The sequence below is a fragment of the Mastomys coucha genome, unplaced genomic scaffold (genome assembly GCF_008632895.1).
Source record: "Mastomys coucha isolate ucsf_1 unplaced genomic scaffold, UCSF_Mcou_1 pScaffold3, whole genome shotgun sequence".
NCBI lineage: Eukaryota > Metazoa > Chordata > Mammalia > Rodentia > Muridae > Mastomys > Mastomys coucha.
The window spans coordinates 7,541,049-7,563,558 of NW_022196909.1; the positions used below are offsets into that span (position 1 = coordinate 7,541,049).

At 45.3% G+C, this 22,510-nt stretch overlaps 1 protein-coding gene across 4 annotated transcripts in view; it reads left to right on the forward strand.

Moving 5' to 3' along the window:
- Zbtb24 (zinc finger and BTB domain containing 24) overlaps nucleotides 1-12,359 on the forward strand; it is a 13,050-nt gene extending 691 nt beyond the window's left edge. Inside the window, exons 2-7 of one of the 4 annotated variants that reach the window (XM_031347831.1) lie at nucleotides 32-1,000; nucleotides 4,132-4,299; nucleotides 4,752-4,835; nucleotides 5,642-5,725; nucleotides 9,090-9,171; nucleotides 10,878-12,359. In XM_031347831.1, coding sequence (XP_031203691.1) covers nucleotides 55-1,000; nucleotides 4,132-4,299; nucleotides 4,752-4,835; nucleotides 5,642-5,725; nucleotides 9,090-9,171; nucleotides 10,878-11,643 — 2,130 coding nt within the window. In that variant the 5' untranslated portion in view covers nucleotides 32-54 and the 3' untranslated portion in view covers nucleotides 11,644-12,359. Of the gene's footprint in view, nucleotides 1-31; nucleotides 1,001-4,131; nucleotides 4,300-4,751; nucleotides 4,836-5,561; nucleotides 5,726-9,089; nucleotides 9,172-10,877 lie in introns of those variants that run through there. The other 3 variants (XR_004112347.1, XR_004112346.1, XM_031347832.1) reach the window with 3 other exon arrangements.
- The last annotated feature ends 10,151 nt before the right edge of the window (nucleotides 12,360-22,510 follow it).

Sequence of the window (22,510 nt, forward strand, 5' to 3'; positions counted from 1 at the left end):
TTTTTTTTTTTTTTTTTATTTCGGATTTAAGCCTCCTCCGAGCCTTCTGAGAGAATGGCAGACATGACACCGGAGCCTTCTGGGCAGCTTATCGTACACTCGGACACTCACAGTGGCGCTGTCCTGGCCAGTCTGGAGGATCAGAGGAAGAAAGGCTTTCTTTGTGATATTACTCTAATTGTGGAAAATGTGCATTTCCGAGCCCATAAAGCCTTACTCGCTGCCAGTAGCGAGTATTTCTCAATGATGTTTGCGGAAGAGGGTGAGATTGGCCAGTCCATCTACATGCTGGAAGGCATGGTTGCAGACGCCTTTGGTGTCCTGCTGGAATTTATCTACACAGGTTATCTACATGCCAGTGAGAAAACCACAGAACAAATCCTGGCCACCGCTCAGTTCTTAAAAGTCTATGACCTGGTAAAGGCTTACACGGACTTCCAGAATAACCCTAGCTCCCCAAAGCCGCCATCTTTGAACTGCACGGGCACTCCAGTAGTTGTTATTTCCAATAAGAAGAATGATCCTCTGAAACGGAAAAGGGGAAGGCCAAGAAAAGCCAATGGTTTGCAGGAAGGGAAATCAGGACTAGCTGCAGAAGGAGAGATGCAGCTAAGAGTGAACAATTCGGTTCAGAACAGGCAGAACTTTGTGTTTAAAGAAGACGGTGTCAAGCTGAATGAGCAGACTCCAAAAGAAAAGGAGTCAGAGCCTGCTGGTGAGCCAGGAAGAGAAGAGGAGATGCCGGCCGAGAAGGATGAGAACTTTGACCCCAAGGCTCAGGATGGACAGGATAGCCAGAGCAGGTACAGCAAGCGGAGGATTCGCAGGTCTGTCAAGCTCAAAGATTACAAACTTACCGGAGATGAAGATGACCAGAGTACAGTCAAGAGGATATATGGAAGGAAAAAGCGCTCCAGTGGTCCTGAGGCCCGGTGTAAAGACTGCGACAGGGTCTTTAAATATAATCACTTCTTAGCCATCCACCAGAGACGCCACACTGGTAACTACGCTTTCCACACTTGGTGCGATTGGTTGGGAATTTGAAATTGTGGTTGGGACGGTTTTTTATTTATTGTTTCAGTTTCTACATGGTAGCCATGGCAATAAAGACTTCATATTGTGTTTAGGTCTCACAGTAACCCCACAGTAGGTTCTGTCTCCAGTGTTTAGATGAGGAGATGGTCTTGTCTGTGAAGGCTCACCCATGACCCTTCACGCCTGATTTATTAAGCAGCTCCTGCCTTTTGATTCATGGCAGTTCCTCATCTTTGCAGAAGCATTCTCTTGTTCTGTTCTGTGCATGTCTTTATAGTTTATTTCTCCTGGGTGTCTCTGCCTCAGCATTGGCTATTAGTCCCCCTTGTGATTGAAATGGCTTTTGTCCTCTCCATGTGGCAGATATGGTAGCCACCAACAACATACAGACCTTTTCTTCCTCTTACAGTACCAGGCATGGATTCCAGGGTACATGTGCATGTCAACCAAGCAGTTTACAACCGAGCTGCATCCTTAGCCCGACATAGACTTTTTTGTTTTTGTTTGTTTGGGCTTTTGTTTTTGTTGTTGGTTGGTTGGTTGGTTTTTCAAGACAGGGTTTCTCTGTGTAGCCCTGGCTGTCCTGGAACTCACTCTGTAGACCAGGCTGGCCTCAAACTCAGAAATCCGCCTGCCTCTGCCTCCCAAGTGCTGGGAATAAAGCTGTGCGTCACCACTGCCCAGCCTGACATAGATGTTTAACATTTGAATTATAGCTAGCTAGATTGAGAAACTGAATTTTAATTTTGTTTCAGTTAACATAAGTTTTAATAACCACATATGTCTGATGGCTACCATATTGGACAGTGTATCTCTACCGGAAATCCTTGAGCTCTTTCTTGAGCTGTTCAGGTCACCCTGCTTCAGGTCATGTCAGGTTGTTGTCTCTTACAAGCTTAAGTGTAAAGGCGAGTGTTTTCATTCTCTTTCTTTTTTTTTTTTTTTTTTTTTTTTTTTTTTTTTTTTTTTGGTTTTTCGAGACAGGGTTTCTCTGTGTAGCCCTGGCTACCCTGGAACTTACTCTGTAGACCAGGCTGGCCTTGAACTCAGAAATCCACCTGCCTCTAATTCTTTTCTTTCTTATCCGTCTTCTTGCTGTCTCATGACTCAGCTTGCACATTAGAGCCATCTGGAGAGCTTCAGCTTCCCTCCTTCCACACCCAGGCTTCTGATTTACTTGTCTGCATTATACATGTTTGACATTTCTCAGGGATGTAGGCCAGTTAAGAGTGCTTGCCTAGTATGTACAAAGCCCTGGCTTCTCACACAACAGAAACTGGGCAAGATGGCAAAGTTCAAGGTCATCCTTGGCTACAAGGCAGGCCTGGGATACATGAGCAAGAAAAGAAAGCTCCCAGAGATTATGTATGTTGAAAACCTGAGTCACGAGACTTTGAGCAGAACAAAATCTCAAATACGTGTTGAGCAATAGTGGGGTCTATTTTTTTTAATGGGACTCTGTAACTAATGGATTCTAATACTAGATTGCATTTTATCTATTTTTACCCAGGTTGTGCATAACTTAAAACATTACATTGTTTAGTAAAACTTAATTAAGGAAAAACATCTTTAGAATCTTCCGTCTGTCCGTCTTGGCTCCTCAGCGTGCAGTCAGCCTTAGAATGTGTGTCTCTTCCTTTGGTATATATCTGGTAGATCAGGACGCTACCCTCCAGAGCTGCGCTCACTTCTCACGCTTTCCTACTGCTGCCTTGCTTGTCTTCCTGCCCAGACGGCTTGAGTTTCCTGACTGGACTTGTGACTTCCTCACGTTCACCTGCAGAGTCCATCCTTGCTTTATTTTCTGGGACATTATCACTGTACTTTTCAGCCTCTGGGTTTGCTATTTCTACCTTAAAAAAAAAAAACAACTGAAGTTTTTCTGTAACCCCATCCCAGGGCCCTGTACTTCCTTGGACAGTGCTTAACACCTGAGCTAAATCCCAACCCCAATCAAATTTTTGTCTCTGTTTGAGACATGATCTCATTATGTGGCAGTCTAACCTTGAAATCATGATCCTCCTATCTGAGCCTCCCAAATGCTGGTATTTCAGACATCTGCCACCATGCCCCTTGTACGTGATGTTTTCTACACAGCTGTTTTTCTTTACCTGTCCAGGTGTCTGTCTCCACTATTCCCTTGGCTGTAAAGATTTATTTTATGAGTATGAGTGTTTACCTGTGTGTGTGTGTGTGTGTGTGTGTGTGTGTGTGTGTGTGTGTGTACCATCTGTATGACTGGTACCCAGAGAGGTCAGGGGGAGGATCAGATAGCCTGGAACTGGAGTTACAGATGGCTGGGTGTCACACTCTTGGTGCTGGAGATACAAGGGTTCTGTAAGAGCAGAGCCATCTCTCCAGCCCCAAATGCAGTGATTTTTTTTATAACACTCATTTAATCATATGTGAGATTGGGGCACTAGAAGCTCTTGGCATTTCTGTGGATATGAAGACAGTCTGTAAAGCAGTAGCGGCACTAGCAGGATGTGGTGGACCCCACTTCCTCATTACCCATGCCTGTCTTGGGCATCTGTGCCTCCTTCCAGGAAATATGCTTCTACTCTCCTTCCTAGAGATGCTAGGCCTGGCTACCATGTCTAAGGAAGAGGGTTCTCCTTATCCCCAAAGAGATTCTGACGTTCCTTCCTGGGGTGATGCCACTCAGCTGTCCAGGTAACCCCAATCCAGAGAGCCTTTTCCTCTCTTCAGAGAGCAGTCTCCATCTTCCTTTGGTGGTTGGTAGGAGACATTTGTCTTCTTGGTGTGTGGAATAGAAAAGTGAGTATAGGTATTTCTCAGCTTCCCCTTTAAGTTCCTGTCCTTTACCTGCTCCATGAGTGGGGCCGTTCCGAACCCTGCAGAGGCCGGGTCTTCCCGGTTAGGTTGCACCTCGTGCCTATCACCTGTTGGCTTTGGTCTCATCTGTCCCACTTTCTAGATTTTTATTGCTAATAGCTCACCTAGCTACTGGACTTGGAATGTTTGCCCTAGATATTTATTTAACATAAATGATTGAGTATTGTATATTTTTAACTTGGGAGGAAGAAAAAATGCACAGGTTCTTGTTTACACCATGCTTCTTGGCTTTCATTGCAGGGGAGCGGCCCTTCAAATGCAATGAGTGTGGGAAGGGGTTTGCTCAGAAGCACTCCCTGCAGGTCCATACCAGGATGCACACGGGGGAGCGGCCATATACCTGCACCGTGTGCAACAAGGCGCTGACCACCAAGCACTCCCTGTTGGAGCACATGAGCCTGCACTCAGGTAATGGAGCTTACACTAGAGGGCCACCAGGTTCCCATTTCCAGCGGTGGGCATTTCTGGCATTTAAATGGTGTCTTCTCAGCATAGTGTCATTTACCATGTGGTGTCACTGAAGGACAGGGAACTACATCTGCTGGTGTTCTGAGCAGCCTCAACTAGACCTTATTACTGGCTGCTGCCACGCACCGTGCATTTAAATGTTTTGCTTAAGTGCTAGAGTTTAGAATTCTCTGTATATTTGGGACTGCTGAAACCTCCAGTCCTACCCCGTCTCCACTGCTCCCGAGTGTCTTGCATAGTTTCACACATTCTGACAAGCCTTCTTGTGGGTGTGTAGACAGATATATCGCTCATAGAAAATGGGAACCTGGGCAATGTGTTATTTACCCTATTAGCATTCCAGTTCTCTGCACTTTGTTCGCATTGTTTAAGGTTTATTTTTCATTTGGCAGGACAGAAGTCTTTTACCTGTGATCAGTGTGGAAAATATTTCAGCCAGAAAAGACAGCTAAAGAGCCATTACCGAGTCCATACAGGTATGACACCAGTAAGGTGAGAAGGAAAAACTTCCATTGCTGGGGAGATGCAGATATAAAGTATTTGTGAACCAGTAGGTTCATCATACAGAATAAATAAGAGAATTTGAGGAAACAGTCGGGCTAGGGAGGCAGCTCACTTAATGGGGATGAGTGAAGCCCTGGGTTCAGTCCTTAGTGCCACATACAACTAGGCATGGAAGCACACATCTGTTATCCTCGCACTTGACAGGTGGAGAGAGGGGCAAGAGGTTTAGAAGTTCAAAATCATCCTCAGGGTGAAGCCTGCCTGGGATGCCAGAGACTGTACCCAAAAAGAAATCAAAGGCTGTCACGCTACTCTACACTACCATAAGGTTCAGTTTAATGTTTGCACGGTAATTGTGGAACCATACATAAAACCACCTCAAAACTGCTCTATCCAAAATTCTGCTTGCCCAAGAGGTTTAAGTTGATTGGCTGTTGTTAGTGGCACCTGAAAAGTCATGGCTCAGCACGGCTTCTGATCTGCCGAGTGTCCGGTTCTCCTTCCTGCCTCCTGATAAGAATGGAAGGGAGTGGGGAGAAACCTGGCACGTGCAGGTGGGCAGTCATTCCAGTGTTTGGAGAGAAGGGCATTCAGAAGGGCTAGGAGGAGAAGCTCTCAGAGAAGCACTGCGGTGAGATACATCAGGTAGTAAAGTATGTTGTTGCTAGTGTGCCATCTCTAAAGTGATTATTTTTCAGGGGAGTGCTTTAACACAAATCACTGAAGAAATGCAGGGAGAACATACATGCACTGACACTTTTTTTATCCTTGCGGCAAGGCCACTCACTACCAGAATGCAACCATTGCCATCGAAAGTTTATGGATGTATCCCAGCTAAAGAAGCACCTGCGAACACACACAGGTACGATGTGCCACATCCAGCCTTCACGATGCACTGGCTGTCCTCGGCCTTGCCGTGGGCTGCGAGTTGGATACGTTTTATGAAAGGCAAGGTGCCATCATCTGTGTTGTGTGGGAATGGTACGTCTGTGCTGTCAGCACAACATGGAGATCCCCTGATGAGGACTGCTCATGGGTGAAGATTCGCTCATTTCATAGCACAGTGTCTGTCAGTCTGGTCCTGTGCCTCACTCAGCCACTTGAGCACTGAAGGTGACAACAAGAACTTACTTAGAAAAGGAGACAGACAGCAGACACTGTCCCCTGGTACCAACACTTCCACCCCACGCATTAAATCAGCACCTCCCACTGAGGCAGGAATGTGAAGAAGGCAGTGCTCATTTTAAATTCACAGAAGTCAGACTGCCTGTCTTGTACCTTTTGATAGGAATATGTGTTAAAAAATAAGCTTGTAAGATTTTTCCAAGGAATAGTTTCTATTAAGCTGGATTATTCAATAATTCTGTCAAGTTGTCTACTAATAATGTATATTAAAGCAGCTTAAGCCAGACAGTGGTGGTATAAGCTTTAATCTGAGCACTTGTAAGACAGAAGCAAGCAGATCTCTGAGTTCAAGGCCAGCCTGGTGTACAGAGTGAGTTCCAGGACAGCCAGGGCTATAGAGAGAAACCCTGTCTCAAACAAACAGAAAGTGGTTTAATTTTGAACTCTTTGGACTTTGATTTTTAAATGCAGGTTAGTTATTCCCCAACTCTAAGAAAAGCTAGTTCAGATTAATTGTTATCCACGTGTCTGGGACTAGAAACACCCAAAATCCCAAATGTTCCAAGTCACTTTGAGTGTCAGTGTGACACCATAGTGGTACTTGCTATGCCTGTCTTCATGGGATAGATCTGTCAGAATTCAGGCACACTAAAAGTACTGTCTAAAATTACCCAGGAAGTTTATGTGACACATGATGAATTTTCTGAGAGAGAGAGAGAGAGAGTGAGTTTTCCAAAATCTGGAGAAAAAAAAATCTGTTATATTCTGATTCCAATGAGTTTTTCTTTAAAACGTTTTGAGATTTATTTATTCTATGTAGGAGGTTGCCTGCATGTATGTGTGCTCCACATGATCTGGTATTCACAGAGACCAGAAGTTATTGGCTTCCATGTAGGTCCTAGGAATTGAACTTGGGTCCTTTGGAAGAGTAATCAGTGCTTTTAATCACTGAGCAATGTCTCCAGAGTGTATCACCTAAGCAACAGGGAATTGTCTCATAAGGGGTGATTTTATAAAAGTTAGCTTTGTCCATTCGTAATTTTTACAGTAATATTGTCTGTCATTACAGATAGGTTTGTACACCCATCTATGTGCACACAGCATACATGTGGAAGTCAGAGGACAGTGTATGGGAGTTGATTTCCTCCATCATGTGGTCTTGGGTATCAAACTTAGGCCTTCAGTCTGTCTTTACCTGCCAAACTATCTCACAGGCTCCTTCACGTCCTTAGATGTTATCATCAATAGGGTCTGTGAAATGTAATGCAACTGTTCAGGACATATGCACTAAACACTTGCTGTGTACCAGGCTCTGTATTGGGCCCAGAGGACAGATAATGAGATGTCCAAGCCCCTGCTGATGTGACATCAGCATTTGAACAGAGAGTCAGAGTACAAACAAAAAGATACCTTGTGCCAGGGCAGCATGTAAATAAAATGTGGAGCAGGAAAACGATATGGGAAGGGGTGCTTCCCACAGGCGCAGGACCGACCTGGGAAGGTCTCAGGGATGGAAACCAGAATGTGGTAGGGAGTGAGCCAGACATGTGGATATGCAGGGAGTATATCGTAGATGGGAGACAGCAGGTGTGCAGGCCTCGGACAGAGGCAGGAGCGCAGATGGCAGGAGAAGAGCGAAGGGCACAGGAGGCTCTGCCGTAGAGCTTCCATCATAGCTGTGCATCTCAAACTAGTCCTGACCTCACTCCTGAGCTTGTGACTGAATTGGCTGGGACAGAGCCTCAGAAGTCCCTGTCCAGAAGCCAGTCCCATGAGTCCCTTGAGCATGTTATCTTTTTTTTTTTTTTTTCTTGGTTTTTTTTCGAGACAGGGTTTCTCTGTGTGGCCTTGGCTGTCCTGGAACTCACTCTGTAGACCAGGCTGGCCTCGAACTCAGAACTCAGAAATCCGCCTCCCAAGTGCTGGGATTAAAGGCATGCACCACCACCGCCCGGCAAGCATGTTATCTTAATTGTAGGCCCCAGTGAAGACAGATGGCCTCAACAAGAAGAGTGATGTGGTATGGCAGAGTCCTAATAGTATCACGTGTGTGTCAAGCAGAGGGATCCTTAGGGTGCTGCAGTTATGGGCCTTGGTCTCGTGCCATGACGGGGAGAACCACAGCAAATTCGCCTGTTTTGGAAAGGTTCTAAGGAGGAGTCAGCAGCTTTGCTCATGATTAGATAGGGGGTACAAGGGAATCAGGAGAGGGGAGAAAGCATCTGGGACAAGCAAACCAGTAGATAGCATTGTGTGTGTGCGTGTGTACTTGCGTGCATGCGTGTGTGTGTGTGTGTGTTTGTGTGTGTGGTGTATGAACTCTGTATGACCTGTTGTAATCTAAAGCTTTGTCTGCAGACGGGGCTATTAAAGCATTTGCTGCCACTGTGAACCGGTCTGAGCGTGGAGAGGCCACACTCACCGCTTGCCTTGGTGACAGTGTAGCCAGGAAGCAGGAGGTCCTTTTGGAGGCTGCTGTAATCCAGGAGGGGACAGTCAGATTTGCACAGATTTGACAGCCAGCTATAAGTGTGAATACTAAGCCCTAGTGCACAGGAGTCCCTTCAAAGTCTAGTGCGTCACCTAGCCCAGAAGTTCCACAACAGGGCAAGAGTCAGCATTAGTCAGTGTTAGAAAATGCAGGGGTGGGTTGGAGAGACTGCTCAGCGGTCAAGAGCACTGTGTGCTCTTCCAGAGTTCCTGCATTCAATTCCAGCAACCACACAGTGGCTCACAACCATCTGTAATATGAGCTGGTGACCTCTTCTGGTATGCAGGTGTACATGCAGATAGAGCACTCATATATGTAAGTTAAATAAATATTAAAAAAGAAAGAAAATGCAAGAGTAAATCCGAGTGCTTCTATTTCCCACGTATGAGCAGCTTCTCTCTCAGTTCTCTTGGGAGGAGCCACACGTCTGCGCCCTCTTGGCACTCGATGGAGCTCAGGAGCATAGGAACTGTCTATATGTGCTTCCTGCACTCTGACCGAGCTTGCCTTCATCCTTTCCCATTGTGAGAATAAAGTGGTTTGGATGGTTATTTTTTAATGTTGGGTATGTATTTATAAACACTTTGACTCTTTTTTTCCTTGTTTTAAGGTGAGAAGCCATTTACTTGTGAAATCTGTGGGAAATCTTTCACAGCAAAGAGTTCCCTTCAGACCCACATCAGAATCCACCGGTGAGCTGGTTTGGGTTTGGGTGAGACAGAGATTAGCTCTCTAGTGCATGCTGGCCTCAAACTCAGACTCTTGCTTCTCCACCCTGAGCACTGGGATAATAGGTGTAAGCCACCACCCCTGGCTTTTTCACTAAAGCTTCATAGGTATTTTTGTCACTTGGTGACCCCCTTGAACTGTGGTATTCTGTGGGGTGACCTATGACTATATATAAGCCTTTTCTCTAGTTGATACCATGGTAGAATTTTATGTGTGGCTTATTTTATTTTTTCATTAATTAAATTTCTCATTTAGGCAAAAATCAGAAGAATTGATTCTGACCAATAAAATTTGCATTGTTGGTTTCATGATTTAATTTGTATTGGAGGAGGCTAATCTAAAGCTTTTATCCTCAATCAAAACTAAACATTAGGGCCTGAGGAGGGGGCTCATTGACTAAACTGTTTGAGGTTTGTTCATATCTCCAGCCGCCATGTAAAAGCCAGAGGTAGCTCTACGTGCATGTAAGAGAGTGCAGGCAGGTGGCTCCCAGGGATTGTCTGACCGCCAGTCTAGCCAGATAGCAAGCTCCAGGTTCAGTGAGAGGCCCTGTCTCAAAAAGCAAGGTGGAGGGTGATGGAGGAAGAACCAGTGTAAGCTCTGGCCTCCACACGCACACAAACACAGACTACACACACAAACACAGTAAGTAAGGTGCTCTTGAAGTCTCAGTACTCAGAGGTAGACGCAGGAGGGTGGCCCACAAGTTCAAGGCTAACCTAGACTACAGAGTTAGACCGTGTCTCAAAAGAAGAAAAAAAGTTAATGTTATCTGGAGTTGATTATGATCATGTGTGCATACTAGGTAGGCAGAGGCAGGAGGATTGAGTTTGAAGCCAAGCTGGACTACACAGGAAATTCTGTCCAAAAGGAAAGTATTTTCTGAACAAATGCTCCCGAAAAGTTACTCCCAGGCTGCATTTAGGTCTAAAAGCTTCAGAAGTAATAAAGGGCTGCTCAAAGTTTAATATCGATATTAGTCGTGTACATAAAGTCTAAAAAGAAGCTGTAAGAACTAAACCAGAATAGAACTGTCCATGCAGCACAAAATTTTACTTTGTTATTTGAAACATGGAACAACAAAATTACAAACTTTCAGCCCATGCAGCCCAGTCCCATCTGCAGCTACCTTAGCCCCGTTGTAGCCCCTTTCATTCATTTATTCATTTACTTTATTTATTTTATTTATATGAGTACACTGTAGCTGTCTTCAGACACACCAGAAGAGGGCATCAGATCCCATTACACATGGTTGTGAGCCACCATGTGGTTGCTGGGAATTGAACTCAAGACCTCTGGAAGAGCAGTCAGTGCTCTTAACCCCTGAGCCATCTCTCCAGCCCCACCCTTTTTTCTTTTTGAGACTTGAAACCGAAGCACATAGAAGTGGCTTGCTCAAAGTCCAGAAGTTGGCAGAGGAACCTGTGACTCAGTATTCCTGTGTTCTTTTAGTTTGGTTTTGGGCTTTTTTGTTTATTTGTTTGTTTGTTTCATGTGAAGCAGAGTTAGAGTTTATTTTAAAGGTTTTGACATGGATTGAGTGACTGGCATTATGCGACAGTAAGCACTCAAGGGTCAGGTGCAGGGCTTGGCATTCCACTCCTCTTGATGGCTTCTGCCTAATTAAGCAGGAAGTAGAGAGCAAGTGTTTGCATATGCTTTCTTACAGAGGGGAGAAGCCGTACTCCTGCAGCATCTGTGGCAAGTGCTTCTCCGACTCCAGTGCCAAGAGGAGACACTGCATCCTGCACACGGGCAAAAAGCCTTTCTCCTGCCCTGAGTGTAGCCTACAGTTTGCTCGCCTAGACAACTTGAAGGCTCACTTGAAAATCCACAGCAAAGAGAAGCACACATCAGATTCCAGCAGTGTTTCTGGCAACAACGCTGACGAGGTCCGGAACATTCTTCAGCTGCAACCATACCAGCTCTCCACCTCAGGAGAGCAGGAGATTCAGCTTCTTGTGACCGACTCTGTGCATGACATCAACTTCATGCCAGGTGCCAGCCAGGGTGTCAGCATTGTAGCTGCTGAGAGCCCCCAGAGCATGGCCACAGGCCCGGCTGCCAATATCACCCTGCTCACACAGCCACCGGAGCCGCTGCAGGGCCTGATCCTCTCAGCTCCGCAGGAGCAGGCAGAGCACATTCAGAGCCTCAGCATGATCGGAGGCCAGATGGAGTCCTCACAGACTGAGCCAGTGCATGTCATCACACTTTCCAAGGAAACGCTGGAGCATCTCCATGCTCACCAAGAACAAACATCCAGCTCAGCATCTGCAGGGGACACAGGAGCCCATGCCACACCTCCCCCCTCCACTAGGCCAGGAGCAGAGCTGACTGAAGCGCCTCTGACCGTTCCGCTGGACCCTTCTCCTGGGGCACCAGTGACAGGGTGGCCCTTTGGGCCACCCTCTTACAGATCCTTAAAGATGTGAGCCAGCCATTCTTTATCATGGGCTCCATGAGGGCAAGATCTGTCTTATCTATAATACCAACTCATATTTAGCATTTAAAAATTGGTGAGGGATTCCACTTTGATCTACTATGTCTCTTTAAGATTGGTGGTTTTTCTTTGGGGGCATTGATTTTATACTTTTCTCTAAGTGTTGAATGTCCACAGCCATAGAGTATGGTCTTGTTTAGAACAAACAAGGTCATGCTTGGTTGAATCATTAGGTATAGTGGGATTCCATCCCGTTATTTCTCTTAGGCAGTATGATTGCCATTCCAAAATAAGTCAGGACTGACTGTAAGTGATCGCAGCAATCAGATTTCCCCTCTAGTAACTTTTACCCCTCAAAGAACACCTCTTGAATTTTATCTTTGTGTGTTACAATGGGCTGACCATGTTGTACTGAAGGTAGATTCATACTCAGAAACCATACTCAAGACACAAAAGCCAAAGTACCTTTTAATTGTTTGAGTTCAACTTTGCTTCAAAACATAGATTTATACATTTTTTAAAGAAGCAGGCTATTAAATTTTATTTTAAAAAATCATCAAAGTGTGAAACTGGGTCTAGATACTCATTTCAAATAAACCAGATTTTGTCAGGTAATGATACTTGATCTTTATCAAAAAGACCTGGAACTTTAAAAGTTTATTCAATGTACTGTAAGTCCTAAATACACTGCTGAATTCTACTTGAGTGCAAAATACTGATTTATGTGTTTGATCCTAGAACTTCCTAGAGGAAGAACTATACACTGATGGATTTTCATTGTAGTCTAGGTTAAATTCCACAACATACCACTTAATTTTGAGCCTCAGAGCGAAAGTAGCCAGCCTGTGTCTATGATTGTGTGACTTTTAAATCATCACCAAAAGATCAAGTTCTGTTTGGGCTACATTTTCAAGATGGCTGCATTAGTTGAATTCTTTGACCGACTTCTCAGGAAGCTGGTACCATGCTTGAGAAAAGAGCTAGGGTGCTTGGAACACGATGGAGGTGAACAGTCGTGTGAACTCCGTGTCACTTTAGATGGCAGGAATTGCCACCCATGCAAAAGAAAGAAAGAAAGACACTTCTTCAGGTTAGCAAGAACGTTTTTGTTCTATATTTACCGAGTTGTGTTTTATTATACATATTTTACAAATTGAATTACCAAGTTGAAGCAATATGTATCAACCAAGTAATGCAGAATCTGATCTGACTAGAACAACTTTTTACAATTACTACTTTACTTTTAGACCTAGTTTGGTCATTTAAGCCGCATATCCACTGTATATGTGTGAGCATGGGTTATGCATAGGTCTAACCCCCTGAGCCGTCACTCTAGCCCATTTATTCTTGAAACACAAAGTAGTTACCATCTTTTCAAAACAGCCTAATATTCATTTTTTTTCTAGAATTCTACCTTGTATTAAAGTAAAAATTCTCCGCTGTAGACAGCTAGATAATTATTCAGAAACATGGTAGTGTGGCTGTTGGTTTGGTTTTGGTGTAGGAGTCTCAGCTGATACATATGTATGCTAAGCTCTGCTGATCCAAGGCTATGTCTCTATGATTTCTAAGTAACAGTCTTACGCTGTGATGTCCCAGCTGAGTGAAATGTCTCCTTTCATGGGACCGACTGCACATGTAGTCTGCATGCCTGGCTACGAGTTACATTTAGTTTACTTTATAACAGTCTATCTTAGCACTAAGAAGTAAGTACAGTGAGGCAGGCCTATGATCATAGGACTGAGGGTGGAGGCAGGAGTGCCTTGAGCATAAGGCTAGCCTGAGCTACTTTGACCCTGTGAAAGAAAACGAGGCCTAGGGATGTAGTTCAACGGTAGAGTGTGTCCTGGCATGCACAAGACTGGGCTCCATCCTCAGCACTGGGAGAATTCACAATTTTCAAAAGCCATGTGTAACAACAGATATTAATCCTAACATTATTTAATCTACTATCCTGCTCTGTCTTAATTGTCAGCACAGCCTATACAGGGGCATAGGAGAGAAGCGATGGAGGGACTGCCTGGAGGGATTGCCAGCCTTCATAATGCTTCAACCATACTGCCAGCTTGCTCGCTGTGGTGACCCCCAACTGTAAAGTTACTTTATAGCTCTAAATGACCTGTGAGAGGGTCATCCCACCATGCCCGATTCCCACAGGTTGAGAACCACTGGCCGAGATCAAGTTGGTCTGTCAGAATACCCGGTGAGGAATTGTCTGGATTGTTAATTGATGTAACAAGGACCCAACCTTCTGTCGGTGGTGTCATTCCTCAAAAAAGTGGTGTCTAGGCTGTATTAAAAAGCTAATTAAGCCGGACAGTGGTGGGGCATGTCTTTAATCCCAGCACTTGGGAGGCAGAGGCAGGCGGATTTCTGAGTTCGAGGCCAGCCTGGTCTACAGAGTGAGTTCCAGGACAGCCAGGGCTACACAGAGAAACCCTGTCTGGAAAAAAAATAAATAAATAAAAAAATAAGCCCTTCTAAACTGTAGCGTAGGATCCAGTCCCAGCTGTGACTGCGTTCTGACCAGCTCCCAGGAGAGTCACATGTGATGGCGTTCTTGCCCTAGCTCCCTCATTACTCTTCCCACTCCCTGCTTACTCTTCATGACATTCCTATGAGGTACGTATCATTATTAGCATTAGGCCCATTTTACAGATGAGAACAGTGAGGCCGAAATGCACACCCTGTATTTGGGTGTGTCCCCAGTACATACTCTGCCCTTTGGAATGAACCTCTTTTTTAATAGCTTTCTAAAACAAGCTTTTTTAAAGGTTTATTTCATTTGTATGTTTATGAGTGTTTTGTCAGTATGCATGTCTGTGGATTATGTGCCCTCAGAAGTCAGAAGAGAGTGTCAGATCCCCTGGAACTGATGCTTTTGATTAAAAACAAAGGTGCATTGCCACCAAGCCATTAATCCAAGCACTTGGGAGGCAGAGGCAGGAAGGTCTGTGAGTTCTAGGACAGCCAGGTCTACAGAGTGAGTTCCAGGACAGCCAGGCCTACACAAAGATGTCTCAAAAGCCAAAACAACCAGGATTCATAAGACACAATGTGGTTTAGGGACTGTAGCCCCTCTGGCCGTGGCATGCCCTTTGTGAGGGCTGACATAGTAAGCACTGCTTTTTCAACAACACAGATTTATATTATTACAGTCCTGGCGAGAAACCTGACAGTTGGCAGAGATCCGAGTCTGACGCCTCCTCCCCGGCTCCCTGCTTGCTCTCCGAGTCGTCGGTTCTCTTCCCTGTGCCCAGCCTTCCACCTTTCCGAGACATCAGGCATGCTGCGTTAGCCCACACAAAGAACCTAATTTGTAACTTTGGTCACTTGAAAGGTCCTGCTTCCAAATGCAGTCCTACTTGGAGACGGTAGGATTGGAGCTGCCAAGTAGATTTGGGAGAAGAGAGGGGCCAGGCATAATTCAGTACTGATGGCCCTCGTGGACTGAGAAGGGACTGCGTTCTAGGGCCCATAGGAAGCAAGTCCTGCTTACTCCTCATGACATTCCTGTGAGGTATCATTATGATCATTAGGCCCATTTTATAGATGAGAACAGTGAGGCCCAAAGAGATAAAAGCCATAGAGTGGCAGAGCCAGAACTGAGGCCCAAGCCTGGGTGACCCCATTATACTGCATTGACAAAAATGAGACTAAAAGTGAGGTCTGTGTCTGAAAGGTTGACACACAATCAAATATACTTAGAGTTAGTGTCCTACAGAAAGTGATTAGTGCCATTGCAATTATACAGTATTTTTGCTATTAATCAAAATTTACCAACTAGATAGAAGCTACTCTGAAGGTGGGCATACTTCAACTACCTCAACCTCTGGAAATTGGCCTTTTTTTTTTTCCTGTTTTCTATTTTTCAAAGTAAGGATATTTTGAGTCTAGGACAGATTTGTTTTATAAGCATTAAGCTACATTTTTATCTTCAGTTTCTAAATTTCAGCCTAAACCCTCATGAGATCTAAGGAAACCGTTTGTCCTTGCTTTTGTAAATAGGAATGACCTCTAAGACCGCAATCTCCCCTGCCTGCCTCAGACTCTTAGGCAGGAGTGACCTGAGTGGGGCTGGCCTTGAGGGCCACCTTGTTTCAAAGTGACCCGTGACTAAGCAGAGGGACTTGGTTAGCAAGCTGTGCTCATCTGAAATGTCCCACACTAGACAAATCTTTAAGATAAAGCTCATTCAACTAGATTTTTGATAAAATGTAGGAATCCGACCACATTTCCATAATATCATCAAAGAATCGTGGCTCTTTGAAAAGTGATTAACTTCGCTGACATACGGGAAGAAGAAAAGAAACAGTCGAGGGTCAGAGGGATTCTGTGTCCTGGGGCGGGCTCATCATTTTGAATCTTAATAACTGTAATAGGACCCTTCATGAATTTGAAAATGATTTCCCAAGAATAGTTTAGCTTTAATTTGCTTTGGTTTGTCAAGTCAGAATCTCATACAGGTCCAACTGGGCTCCATGTTCTGATCCCCCTGTCTCCACCCACCAAGTTCTGGCATTACAGGTGTGCAACAGCATGCCTGGCCAAGTCCATATTACTCTGTCCCTGTTGAAAGTTAGACTGAAGCTTCATTGGTCAAGATTAGAGAAAACCACATTTTTAAAAATTACATGATTAAGTGACTTTTGGTTTGGAAAAAAAATATTTCCTTGTAATAATTGTAATTACAGTTGTGCTTGAAGAACAAAAGGAGATGTGGGAAGAACAGGTCCCTTGTTATGGAGGAGCCTGTGATCATTCTCTGACCTCCAGAGAAAGGGCTGCATAAAGAGCAGTACAGTGTCTTAAGGCCACACCTCCAAATAGTGCCACTCCTTGGCCCCCATAGGCTTGTTCAAACATGAGTCTATGGGGGCCATACCTAAGCATAGCATAATGAAAAATATTTAGCCCAACTTCCAAAGACTCCATAGTGTTGCGGGAATATATTAAAAAAGAAATCGCCCCGAAAACTTTCCTGCCCCGCAGGCCTACGTTCCCACTCTAGTGCCAGTACTAGCTGGCCACATCACTATGTCCCGGCGGACTCCTGCTCTTTTCTCCCAGCTAGCAAGATCATCTCGCTTACATGGAACACTCCACACAACCCACAATCAGTCATCTAGCACCTTGTTACCCGGTAGAAATATGACTCTTAAGGCTTAATTAGCCAATCATGTTTATATATCAGTAAGATCACAATTTACAAGATGACAGTACAATAATTTCAGAGCCAAATGATAAAAGACAATGTTTCAACCCAATTATTCTAACCTTGTGAAAACCTTAGCTACTGTAGCTGTTTAAAACCACGCAGGGTCTGGACCGTCCTCTTCCCCTGCCCCAGTGATGATTTCACCTTGCTTCTCTCCAGCTCTCTGACCTTTCTCACTCCTAAACTTCTAGCTCCACCTCTCTATTCCTCTCCAATCACAGGCCTGTCACTGCCCTAATGTGATTGGACAGAGAAAATGCTGCAACACCATAGTCTATAGCAGTCTCAACAATGTTAAAAATCCAAAGGTCAGAGCCATTTCTGAGATCCATCCAATCACTATACTGTAACCTCAAAGAAGGTTACAGTAAACTAGCTGGGCAAACTCCAAACTCTGCATTTTCGTATCTGATACCATGGTGGTCTTCAGATCTCCAACTCCTTTTTCATCTTTGTTGACTGCAATAAACTTCTCTCTCCTGAGCTGGTTCCACTTTCCGTTGGTGGCTTTCCTCAGCAGATATCTCATGGCTCTGACATCTCTAACATCTTGGGATCTCCAAGGCAGCGTTAACGTCAGAGCTTCTTGTTCCAGTGTCTGCAATCCACACATGATCTTCTGGGCTCCTCCAAAGGGCTGGCATCACTTCTCCAGCTCTGCCCTCTGTAGCACTCGAGGCTCTGGCTGACTCCACTCCACTGCAGCTGCTGTTCTTAGTGATCATCCCATGGTACTGGCATCTCTAATACACTGGGGTCTTCCACTGAAACTAGGCTTCACCCATAGGCTCTCTTCATGGTGCCAATCCTCAACTTCTTGGCATGAGCCCTTCAGTCCTGGGCCATCAACTACAACTGAGGCTGCCCCTTCACCAATGGCCTTCCATGGCCTCTCACAGTGCCAAGTCTCAGCTCCTCTTCATGACCCCTTCATGCCTTCACAACCAGTACCACCTGGGTGACTCTTACACATTACCAAGTCCTGCTGCAGCATGAGGTACAAGCTTGGCTATCTCTGGAATACAGCTTCTCTGTGCTCTCAGGAAACACTTCCCAGAAGATTTCACCTCAGTGATTCTGGTCTCTTCTTAATCACCATTAATTCCTTAGCTCCAGCTGACCAGCATCAATTGTCCCAGTGGTTCCTTCTACTCTGGAATCTAAAGCCAGAGCTACATGGCCGAAGCTCCTGAGTTCTGCTGCTTGCTGGGGCTGGAACATGCCCCCTGGCCCCCTCCCCGCCCCACCCCAATTCTATTACCAATTTTCTGTTTTCCAACTACCTCACTGCCTAAGCCTGGCTATCCTGAAACTTGCTCTGTAGATTGACCTTGAACTCAGATCTGCATGGTTCTGTTTCCTGAATTCTGGGATCAAAGGTGTGTATTGTACCATGCACCTGAATTTAAGTGTTTGTCTACTTGGAACTTGTTCTATACCAGGCTGGCCTTGAACTCAGGAATCTGCTTGCTTCTGTCTCCTGGGAGTAAAGGTGTGTAGCACCGTGCCTGGACCTAAGCTCTGCATGGCCATGGTTCCTCAAGATCTGGATCTAAAGCCTGTGTCTTCCTGTCTCGAGACCTGCATCCCAAGGGTACCCTCCATTTCTGGATTGTAGTTCGTTCCAGATTAAAAATCCAAACTATTCCTTGGTCAACTGCAAACACACAAACAATAAGCTTAGCTGGGTGGGGTCTTGCCCTGATCACCACCCCCTTAATCTCTTTATCTCTTTGAACACAAGACAACTCTATTTCACTTTCTGGTACCCCTTTATTACTTGAGCCATACATTTTATATTTTTCCTTTTCATTAAAATGTTCTTCATAAGACTAAACCAGAGGAAAAAAGTCTCTGCTGAACTCTTTTGAGACTTCCTTTGTCAATGCAATTAAGATAAATCTCTTTACTTTAGCCTTAGGGGGACTCTTCAGATAAGGGCAAAAAGCAGCCACATTCCTCACTAAAATACAGTCTCTAGGCCACGTACTGAAATTCTTCTGCACTGAAACCTCTTGAGCCAGGTCTGCACAGTTCAAATCACTCTCAGCAACAAAGTCTTCCTATCCCTTCTAGGATGGCCCATGAAGCCCCAATTAGAGCATCCCACTGCTTGCCAAACCCAAAGTCCCCAAACGCACATTCTTCCAAACAAAAGCATAGTCAGGCCTATCAGCAATCCCCCAGTCCCTGGTACCAACTTCTATCTTAGGGTTTTCCTGCTGTGAGGAGACACCGTGACCAAGGCAACTCTTATAAGGACAACATTTAATTGGGGCTGGCTTACAGGTTCAGAGGTTCAGTCCATTATCATCAAGGTGGGAGCATGGCAGCATCCAGGCAGACACAGTGCAAGAGGACCTGAGAGTTCTACATCTTCATTTGAAGGCCACTAGGAGAAGACTGGCTCCCATGTGGTTAGGAGGAGGGTCTTAAAGCAACACACTTCCTCCAACAAGGCCACACCTCCAAGTAGTGCCACTCCCTGGACCAAGCATATTTAAACCACCACACAGAAAGGAGTGTGGAGAGGAGTGGGGAAAAAGACAGGCAAGTTTATGTCAGATTCACCCAGTTGTAGAGAGGAGCAATTATTTAGTTTTGTGGGGGATTCCTTGCCCCCCGTTATTTTGTGATGGGATCTCCTGTAGCTCAGGCTGGCCTTGTTATGTCATGGAGGATGACCTTGAACTTGGATCCCCCTGCTTCCATCTCCTGAGTGCTAGTGTTACAAATAGAGGCAACCATATCCTGTTTTCATATGATGCTGGGTATTAAACCAGGGCTTCTTGCATGCCACGCAAGAATACCAACTGAGCTACATCCTTAGCCCACGAGTCATCTTAATGAGTCCCTCTGCACACGCACCTATCCCTGCATGCATGCATACCCTCTGCCCCACGACAGGCTCTATCTATCTATGTTGGGACTAAGACCTATCAGTTTTACCTCAGGCTATCTTTTGAGCCTATCCTGTCTCCATCTTCACTGTATGTTGTGTCCCTCCCCTAGAATCTGCCATGGGTTCTGAGTCCTGGTTTCTAATTTCCCTGCCCATCCCCTTCCCCCAATAGAAAGTTGTATTTTTTTTTACCATTATCCCCTTAGCAACATACAGAATGTCTTGCTAAATGGATAGATTATATTATTTTAATTATGACTTCAGCTTCTTCTGCAGTTCCTCTTGCACCTAGAATAAAATCCCCAGCCCAGCTTCCTCTCGGGTCCTTCTGCATTCGCACTTCCGGCCACACTGGTTACCTCTGTTCCAGCTCATTTCTGCCTTCTGGCTTAGGGGCAGATGGTTCTTCAGTCTGGAGAGTTGTCAGAGATTGCTGACTCACACCATGCAAGTCAAAGTTACGAGAGGCCCGTCCAGACCCTCTAATCTTAATCCAGCTAGCGTCTCATAAATTTAGGCATGCTACACCTCTGGCTCATTGCCTATTTTACATTGGGAACTTTGTCTCTCTGGGTTGTACTGACTCTAGGCCAGGCCCATGAGAGCTTCAGATTCTGAGCTTCAAATTCAAGACCTGACTTATAGACTGATTTATAGATATCTTCTCTGGTGTTAGACAGTTTATTTTCTGGCTCTAAGCCCATGAGGTCAGAGGTTGGGAGGTGAGATAAGGAAGTAAAAATGGCTTTGCAGAAAGACAGAACTTGGTCTGAGACAAAAAAAAAAAAAAAAAAAAAAAAAGAGGATCCTGTCCTTAGTGTCTCGGGACTTTAAACTAAGCAGCTGCTAGTGTGATGTTTTCCAAACCCATTAGAATGGGATTCTTTTAAAATTGAATTTTCATGTGTGGGTCATTTGTTTTATTTAATCCAACATGAACTATAGTCAGTATGACTAGGCCAACTACTTTTAACTCACATAAATACACACTTGCGGATCATAACTCAAGATCCTAATACGGGAAAAAATGCTTGTTTTACTCTGTACGTTTCAGAGAATCAGCAACACTGAATAAAAAGACCTCAGCCCTGAAACTGGCTGAGGAAGTTGGGTCATTAAAAATTCCTCCATTTGGAGACCAGGAGACTGAGGTGTGCTGTTGGTGAATTCGAGACACAGTAGACCTGGTACAGAAATGTGACTGGACAGACAGGCAGACCTTCTGGAGTCCAGACAGACCACTGCCCTCCCCACAGCGCGGTGGCTCTACCGGGAGCCTTTAACTAGCAGCAAGGAAGGCTGTAAAGTAGCAGGTTTTTAAGCGGAGGAACCTCTGTGATCTTTTTAAAAGACAGCCTTTACAGTCTTTACAGTTTGTTGCTCATAGAGCCACACAACCCTGTTTGGCTACAACTGAAAGTCTCTGGGGGAACCTGGGCCTTTGTAAACAAGACACAATAAGTTGCTGGTATCCATCTGCTAATGAAAGGAAAAGGCATGATCCTGAAAGCCGGAAGCTCATTTATACTGGGCTTTTTAGAGCATTTTTTACACTGTGTGTTTAAGTATGGGTGTGTCTGACATTCTGCAAATTTGTTCTGAGCAAGATGATGTCACTCTCAAGAGTCTCTCAAGAACACGAGTGGGCCCAGCTCAAAGGCTTCCCTGGCTTCCAGAGCTGTGTGCCCTGGCCGAACTGCTGGCGTCTCCTGGCAGGGAACTGGCATTTCCTCTTGCTTCTCTCTCTGCCTTCTTATCAGCCGCAGCTGATCGTGCTCCGGGAACTCCGGATTTACTGGGGATCCCAGTATCTCTGGACAAAAGGCAAAATGATTTATTCAAACCCAAACCCAAAAAGACAGCCACTGGACCTCCGCTCTTGTTGGTTCCCAGACCTCCAGAAGAGAGATGTAGCCATTTTTTCCTAGGCTAAGCACTTCTGGGATAGCGATTTTACTTCCTCGTGATGCCAGACATTATTTCAGTTCCATGGATTAACAGTGGTAGGTTGGAGTCCACAAAGGCCTCGGGCTGATGGCATCTATGCCACTGGCTGTTGACCCTGTGTGGTCATGAAGTCTCATTGACTTTTTAGTAAAATAGGTTTTGTCAACGCTCATGCAATAAATGAGAACTGCCGTTTTATTAACTTTAACTGGAGCTGCTTGATTTTGAAAAATTACCGTCACGCTACAATTTCCTAACGGGAAATACTAAGAATTAGATTCCAAAGTTTCTCAGCATTGTCTCTTTCCTGAGTCTTGACTTTAGTTCTGAACCTTGAAGTCCTAGCCTCTCCCACATACCCTACCATTCTGCCTTCCTTAGTTGAACGAACACACACACACACACACACACACACACACACATGCGCGCGCGCGCGCGACTCCTTGTTCCCTTTGTGTACCTGGCTGAAAGATGTGGACCAGGACTTTAAGCTTTGTCCTTAGCCTGAACCTGGGAGCCGACCGACCTGTCCCAGGAGAGATGGACCCCCGCAACTGGATCCTCGATAGCAACAGGAGTGTGAATTTCTCGGTGGGAGAGGTGACCAGAGCTCAGACATCTGGCGCCACCCTCGGATCCTGCAGCTTCAACAAACTTCTTGCGGGAGGCCTGCCGCTGCTCCGCCAGCTCTCGGAAGTGGCCTACAGCGTGGGTACCACCGGGGTGGATTCAGGCACGGTCACGCAAGTCTCTGCCCTCCCGGTCCCTGCCGGCTCAGAGCGTTTGGAGGCC